Here is an 8,357-nt window from a genome sequence, read left to right as displayed (position 1 = left end):
TTAAAGCTCAATCATAGGCACATGAAAAATATAATGTTTTAAACCTGGGCTTAAAAGTTGCTACTTTTTGGGCACATCTAAGATGGGAGTTTGTTTCAGTTACATTCAGCATAACAGCTAAATGTTGCTTCACCATGTTAGGTTTGGCCATGGATTTAAGAGCCCTACTCGTTTCTTTAAACATATCAGAGATGTATTCGGGGCCAAAACCATTCAGTGATTAATAGACTAGTCACAGCGTTTTAAACTTCATTCTGTAGCTAACTGGAAGCCAGTGTAAAACAAAAAAAACTGGAGTAATGTGCTCTGTTCACGTGGTCCTGGATACAACTCTAGCAGCAGCATTATGAATGAGCTGCAGTTGTTTAAAAGTCTTTTGGGGAAGTAGCTTAACTATTAGGCCCTGCATCTTTTGTGGAAGTAGCTTAACTATTGGGCCCTGCATCAGGCAATGGGAACCCAATCATGAAACTCGATGTGACTAGTTGTGACCAAAAATAGTGAATACATTGTGGAAGAAGTTTAATGCAAAATTTCACCAGCAACGTTGTAACACCCCACCCCATGGAGGTAGCCTGAGGATGGTGTCGGTTTAATGGACGTTTCCACTCTACTAGTTAATCCTGTATACAAACCTGTACACACAATTATTAAGGCAAAAAAGTCATGAGCCACCTATTCTGGCTTGTAGCTTAGCCGGTTAAAGGATGGATCAACTTTCCTTGCTGATCTATGGATTCCTTTAAGAAAAGAAAAAAAACAGCAACTCCACAGCAAACACTTTGTGTCATATCTAGCTGCCGTTAGGAAAATGTGTGTATGTGTGTGTAAGAGAGAGAGAGAGAAACAGAGAGAGAGACGTGAGTCGTTAAGTGATAAGCCTTTTGGGGAGGGCCATACTTGAACAGAGTGGTAACTGAACTACAAAAAGTCAACACAAGCTCACTAAGAGTGCCTATTCACGTCAAAGCCCGGTCGAAAGCTGTGACGTGCTCTTCTCACCTACCGTGAAAGGAGTATTTCTTTCGTTAAATAATTTAAAGCAGAGAAAATGAATAATGAATAGGGGAATTTAAGTGGTGAAGTACTGACTTGTGAGATTCTACATCAGACATTTTAGCGCACATTTGGGTGGATCTCAGGAAGTAAATCGGAACACGTGGGGATACCGTCTAACAAAAAGTCAAAAATGAAGTAAGTATTAATATGATATCCAAATATTAACTTAACTGCTGAGTCAGATTTATTACATTGGCTCGGTGAAAATGTACACAATGATTTGCTCGTTACAGTAGCGAAACGTGGCACGAGATTTCGTCATAAATGTTAACGTTCATTCATTTCATATCTGAAAGATCATGTCGGCGAGTTTTGTGTATGCTTGTCAAAATACCTTAGGTGCGCGATGTTAATTTTTCGGCTTTAAACGGAATTATGGTATGGTATGGTTTGCCCTTATACATTGTTGGTTACATGATTATAATTGTGTTAACAAATGGTTCCAAGTTTCTACGATGGTTTTGCTAGCGTACTTTGTTAGGGTGGGGGTCGGATAGCCTATTCTATGCTACTGAAACCCTATACCATAAGAAATGACGTGAGGATGCTACTTGAGCTCCCCGTGCCATGTAGGAAATCCGTAAGTGTGAATGAAAAAAAAAATACACATCTGCGCCTTTCCACTAGGTTGGTAAATAAAGTAAAATCAAAACCTTTGGTTAGCACATGAGTTTGCCACTCGAGGAGTCCCCTGTAGGTGGTTGCCTATTTAAGGTCACTTGAGTTTCGAAGAGCCTGCAGGCAGCCGATTGAAAGCCATCAAGAGATTTTTAAATACACTAGTTTTGTGCAGGTAACACATTCAATAGGTCGACACTAGAATACGCAGGGGAAAGTATGTATGGTTAGTATTTAGGTATAATATAATAGTTAATGTGTCAACCTAACTTAGTAGGCGATAAATGATTACAATACTGCCATGACTTGCCGTAGCGTTATTTAGACGGGTAAAACTTACCTGTAACATAATAGTTAGCCTAACGTTACCATGTTACCATGGTAACCATGCCACAGTCCCCCTCTCCACAATCCTGGGATTTAAACTTCTCAGCGCTAGGTCCTAAGAGTGTCAGTTACTAAAAAAATCCCCTTGTAATCTGCCCTATTGAACATGAAGGGACCCCCTGACCCATGTCTAAGCACATTATACACACTCACATACACACAGATATTCTGGCGTGCACATACAAAGTGAGTAAGAGAAGATAAAGAAAATCACAGGATACGCATATTCACAAGAATCTGAACACAAACTCCAAGGAAAGGCTATTTTGTCGACTTCCTTGATGTGTGACCTCCCCCACAAACACAGACACACACAGCCACTGTCCCTACTAACAGCAGTCAAGTGACCACAGGAGCACCCTCCTCTCTCTTCAATGTCCCCTGTTAGCTAATTGAGTCTTCCTGTTTCTGGGTGTTTTGCTTGTAACTCAATGTTCCTAGTGAATTTGCAAGTACCTGGGCCGTCATTCTGCTACGTGTGTCTATATTTGTTTGCATGTGGGTGTGTGCTCTCGTGTTTGTGTGCGTGTGTGTGTGTGTGTGTGTGTGTGTGTGTGTGTGCTCTCGTGTTTTGGCCCGAACCTGATCACTACGTCAACAGCGGGTCACCTCAGTCTTTGAAGACTATTGTGACCCACCATCTGTCTTTCCAGAGCACGCAATCACATGCAAACATGCCCCCACACACACACACACACACACACACACACACACACACACACACACACACTGTACACAAACACACACACACACACACACAATGTGCCCCTGACACTTGGCTGGCCACAACAGCAGACACAGCTGCCATTGAGCACCAGAGGCTTGTGGGATATTCATTAGTCAGTGCAGGCCCACAGGACTAGATTGGAGTTTGGCCAGTGTAGTGTAGCCTGTCATTCCCACACACACACACACACACACACACACACACACACACACACACACACATACACACACACACAATACACACACACACACACACACACACACACACACACACACACATACACACACACACACAACACACACACACACACACACACACATGACACTGTCATTCCTTTTATGGGTCATTCGGAATCAACAAAGCTGTACTTTTCTCCTTGGAATTGTATTCACGTAGTGCATCTGTGTTTCATGTGAATATGCTGATATTCTTTGCTCGTATTCTTACTGCTCCAGAAGAAGTCAATACTCTGATAAACTCAAAACCTGTGCAGATGTTTGACCACTGTAGCCTACCTCATAAAAATAGAACAAAGTCACACAGCCGGGGAAGTGATCCCTAGACGTCCTGTCACTTGGTGTCCTAGTACTCAGTATGGACTTGTAAAGGAATCTAAAGCTTGAGTTCCTCTCTCTCTCCCTCTCTCTCCCTCTCTCTCTCCTCTCTCTCTCTCTCTCTCTCTCTCTCTCTCTCTCTTTATCTCTCTCTCTCTCCCTCTCTCTCTCTCTCTCCCTCTCTCTCCATCTCTCTCTCTCTCTCTCTCTCTCTCTCTCTCCCCTCCTGACAGGGCGATGGCTCCATCTCTGGCGCAGGCGTACGGGCGGCGCTGGTGGATGGCGATCACCGCGGTGCTGGAGAACCTGCTGTGCTCCGCGGTGCTGCTGGGCTGGGGCTCCCTGCTCATCATGCTCAAGCACGAGGGCTTCTACTCCCACCTCTGCACAGGTAGGTCACCGAGGTCACATCACCGAGGTCACATCACCGAGGTCACATCACACCGCCCGTCCCTTGCCCCTCAGTGTCCGTCTCTTGCCCTCATCGTCAGTTGCACTCCAATGGCCAAATCATACACAGGGAAGATGAAACATGCTGGTTTGGCATGAAAACCACCCACCTTCTCTCACGCCTCTACTGTCACCCCCCTCTATCTCAAGGTAATGAGTCAGTCGTGATGCTCACTAGCACCTCTGGGAACTGGTCGAGTTGCGTGTCCCAGGAGGAGATGCTGAACCTGGGCTTCACCATCGGCTCCTTCCTCCTGAGCGCCACCACCCTGCCTCTGGGCATCCTCATGGACAGGTTCGGGCCTCGCCCGCTACGACTCATGGGCAGGTAAGAGCAAACACCTGGAGCCGCGCTTGGAGGACACGCCCTTTTGAGTTCTACTATGAACTTTCAAGGCAGCAGGTCGAGTTTCATTCCAGGATTAAGAGTCTGAATGGGTGGGTTGGTTGTTGGTGCGGGCACGTGGTGAGAAGAGATGTCTGTGCATGTGTGGGATAAGTTCAGAGCTTTCTTGTTTGGCGGGAAATAGGATAATTGTGGGATATTTTGTATGTTAAGATGAACATGGATTAACTCATCAGTTTGAAAGTCTCACTTTAGGAAGGGCAGACTAGGCGGGAAAACAGTAACTCAGCCATAGACATGATTCACTGATCTTAAAGTCAGCACTAAAAGCACGACACAAGACACATTCCAAGTAACCCCCGGTTAGAAGGGGGTCTCAGGGGGTCTCAGAGAATGTCAGGGAGTCTCAGGAGATCCAGACACACACACACACACGCACACACACACACAGGAGTACTCAGGGGAGATAGAGTAGAGGGAATAGTTCATTCTGATTGGTTTTGGCAAACAGCCAGATAGAACACACCCCACGATGTACAGGCCTTAAAATGGCATGCAAAACGTTTATACAATGAGATCGAGCTAATCCATGGACCATCTCCTTATTGTAGCTTATTGATTACAATAATAAACCTCCAGATTTCTACATCCAGTCTCCGGTCTTCTGATTGAAAGAAAAGGTGTAGTGAGATCCCATTCTCGCCACAACATAATCATACTCTAGTCTCAGCAAGTGAGACCATTAGATTTGTTGTCATTCCAACTTACCCTTCTCTCCTTCTCTTTCAGTGCTTGCTTTGCTCTTTCCTGCGCAATGATGTCTTTGTCATCAACTGACCCCGCAGGTATGAATCAAAATGTGTTCAGATACAGATATCATTACATATGTACATATTTCTCAAATACATGTCTCACCGTATGAACTATATATTGTATCCTGTTTACGTCATACATATATGTCATCAAATCCTCACACACTGTTCTACACGAGCCCGAGTTGAGTGAGTAGCTCACGTTGTGTACATTATGTAACAGTACAAGAGCCCGTGATTTGCATACAAGTCTTCTTGGCTCTCAGGTGTAGTATTCTTGACTTGTCTAATAGCTTTGTAAGTTTCTCATGGAAGTGTAAGAGTAATCTACGCCATTTTAAACCCTTTTAAGCAATTTTAAACTATTTTAAACCCTTTTAAACCCTTTTAAACCATTTTAAACTATTTTAAACACTTTTAAACCATTTTATACCATTTTGAACCATTTCAAACCATTTTAAACTCTAGACACTTCTGTCCACGACACCATTCTTGCTTTTCCTTTTTCCCCTTTCCCCCCGTGTTTTGTAAGCCTGAGATAGCGTGCTCTTTGGGCCAGTAATGCCCACACAATTAGCCCGATTCCTGCTGTTAGCTTCCTGCTGTTAGCTGGCTAATGGCCTTCATTGCAGTCATTCCTTAAGTCACAAAACATCAACGAACATCTCGTCAGTTACATAACACCACTTCAGGTGTCCTTCCAAAGGTACAGTGTGAAAACAGTTGCAATGAAAAGGCAGAACTGCCCTGCCCTGAAGTAACCCCCCCCCCCCTCTCTCCTTCCAGTGCTCTCTGCACTCATCTTCCTGGCTCTGTCCCTCAATGGCTTTGGAGGAATATGCCTGACATTCACCTCACTGACGGTAAGCAGCACAGCGCAAAGGCCAGGAGTGTGACACTAGGTCTGGGGGGGGGGGGGGGGGCGTCATTCTATTTTTCCCTGACAGGTGTGTGTGGGGGTTGCACGCACCCTAGAGTGTGTGTGTGTGTGTGTGTGTGTGTGTGTGTGCGTGAGAACAGGTCTTCTGTTGGGAATTCTGCCCCCTTCTGTGACAGCCAATCAGAAACACAGGATGCCCACACGCCTTCCCTAATCCATACCCACCCTCCTTGATGTCATGAGGGGATGACTACAACACACACATATACACACACACACACACACACACACACACACACCATATTCCACTCTCGTGGTCTCACTGTGAGGGGAGAACATTGATAAGCAAACTCAGAGATCATGTGAGAGTGTACAGTACATGTGTGACACAAGTGTGTGTCTGCGCACGTTTGTGAGCACGTGCGCGAGAAAGATCGGAAAGACACAGGTGAGGGGGCTCAGTCTGTCCTGCTCTTTCTCTCAGAGACTTTAGAAGAGAATACCAGGCTATATTTACCAACCCAATCACACACACTGCATTATCAGAATCACATGCCCGCACCCAGTCACACACTGTTACTCCCCCGTCACACTGCCCAGTGTGACGAACAGTGGCATAAACACAAGCCTCACACACATAGTCCTTGTCCGTCTCTGGCTCTGGCTCGGTCCATTTCTCTCCCACTCTCTGAGCCTCTGCCAAAATGGCCCCCCATCAGTCAAGCTGGTATGTGACCAGTGTGAGCAGCATTTCACAATGTTGTTGTTGTGAGCTTTGAGGTCATCGTTTGTTACCAAAGCAGAGTCGTCATGCATTCACCCACACGGACAGATACATACTCTGCCTTAAACACACACTCACACACACACACTCACACACTCTCCCTTAAACACACACTCACACACACTCACACTCTCCTTAAACACACACTCACACACACTCACACACTCTGCCTTAAACACACACTCACCACCATACAGATACATGCTCTGCCTTAAACACACACTCACACACTCACACACTCTCCCTTAAACACACACTCACACACACACACTCACACACTCTGCCTTAAACACACACTCACACACTCTCCCTTAAACACACACTCACTGTCATACGTGTTGTTTATAACAACACAAAAGCGCACCCACTCCCACTCCTAGATACACACAACCATTAGTTGATGTCATTTATTTGACATTTGTACATATAGACAAACACACACACACACACACACACACACACACACACACAAATATAGACGGGCCTATAATTAAAGTCTAACTTGGGCTACCGGGCCCAAATGAGTCCAGTCTAAGATTTAGAGTTCAGGGAAACAGGCCTTGGAACCTGCTGGGCACATGGAATATGTGTGTTCCTGACTCTTTATACAACCTGCTGGGCACATGGAATATGTGTGTTCCTGACTCTTTATACAACCTGCTGGGCACATGGAATATGTGTGTTCCTGACTCTTTATACAACCTGCTGGGCACATGGAATATGTGTGTTCCTGACTCTTTATACAACCTGCTGGGCACATGGAATATGTGTGTTCCTGACTCTCAGAGCCATCCTCTCAAGATCAGGAAATCACACAAACCTACTACAGTGGCACCTCATTTCAAATATTTCAGTTCTGAAACTTCTTTTCACAAGAGTGGACCAGTTTTCTGTTGAACACCACTATGGACATGCTGAGGTCACGAGGGAGCTGAGAGGCAGACGGTGTGTGTTGTATTCAGTGCCTGTGTGTGTGTTTGTAGACGGTGTGTGTTGTATGCAGTGCCTGTGTGTGTGTTTGCAGACGGTGTGTGTTGTATGCAGTGCCTGTGTGTGTGTTTGCAGACGGTGTGTGTTGTATGCAGTGCCTGTGTGTGTGTTTGTAGACGGTGTGTGTTGTATGCAGTGCCTGTGTGTGTGTTTGCAGACGGTGTGTGTTGTATGCAGTGCCTGTGTGTTTGTAGACGGTGTGTGTTGTATGCACTACCTGTGTGTGTGTGCAGACGGTGTGTGTTGTATTCAGTGCCTGTGTGTGTATTTGCAGGCGGTGTGTGTTGTATGCAGTGCCTGTGTGTTTGTAGACGGTGTGTGTTGTATGCACTACCTGTGTGTGTGTGCAGACGGTGTGTGTTGTATTCAGTGCCTGTGTGTGTGTTTGCAGGCGGTGTGTGTTGTATGGAGCGCCTGTGTGTTTGTGTGTGTTTGTAGACGGTGTGTGTTGTATACAGTGCCTGTGTGTTTGTGTGTTTGCAGACGGTGTGTGTTGTATGCACTACCTGTGTGTGTGTGTGCAGACGGTGTGTGTTGTGTGCAGTGCCTGTGTGTTTGTGTGTGTTTGCAGACGGTGTGTGTTGTATGCAGTGCCTGTGTGTGTTTGTAGACGGTGTGTGTTGTATGCAGTGCCTGTGTGTGTGTGCAGACGGTGTGTGTTGTATTCAGTGCCTGTGTGTGTATTTGCAGACGGTGTGTGTTGTGTGCAGTGCCTGTGTGTTTGTGTGTGTTTGCAGACGGTGTGTGTTG

General features: G+C 45.7%; 1 protein-coding gene across 1 annotated transcript in view; it reads left to right on the top strand.

Annotated features, from left to right (window-relative positions):
* The first annotated feature begins 908 nt into the window (after nt 1–908).
* LOC122132566 (large neutral amino acids transporter small subunit 3-like) overlaps nt 909–8,357 on the top strand; it is a 12,070-nt gene continuing 4,621 nt past the window's right edge. Inside the window, exons 1-5 of the mRNA XM_042707239.1 lie at nt 909–1,194; nt 3,579–3,736; nt 3,946–4,123; nt 4,931–4,986; nt 5,740–5,816. Of these exons, the coding sequence (XP_042563173.1) occupies nt 1,190–1,194; nt 3,579–3,736; nt 3,946–4,123; nt 4,931–4,986; nt 5,740–5,816 (474 nt within the window). The 5' untranslated portion in view covers nt 909–1,189. The remainder of the gene's footprint in view (nt 1,195–3,578; nt 3,737–3,945; nt 4,124–4,930; nt 4,987–5,739; nt 5,817–8,357) is intronic.

The sequence above is a fragment of the Clupea harengus genome, unplaced genomic scaffold (assembly GCF_900700415.2).
Source record: "Clupea harengus unplaced genomic scaffold, Ch_v2.0.2, whole genome shotgun sequence".
NCBI lineage: Eukaryota > Metazoa > Chordata > Actinopteri > Clupeiformes > Clupeidae > Clupea > Clupea harengus.
The sequence above is the reverse complement of the archived record's forward strand: the minus strand, read 5'-3'. Positions and strand labels throughout refer to the sequence as shown.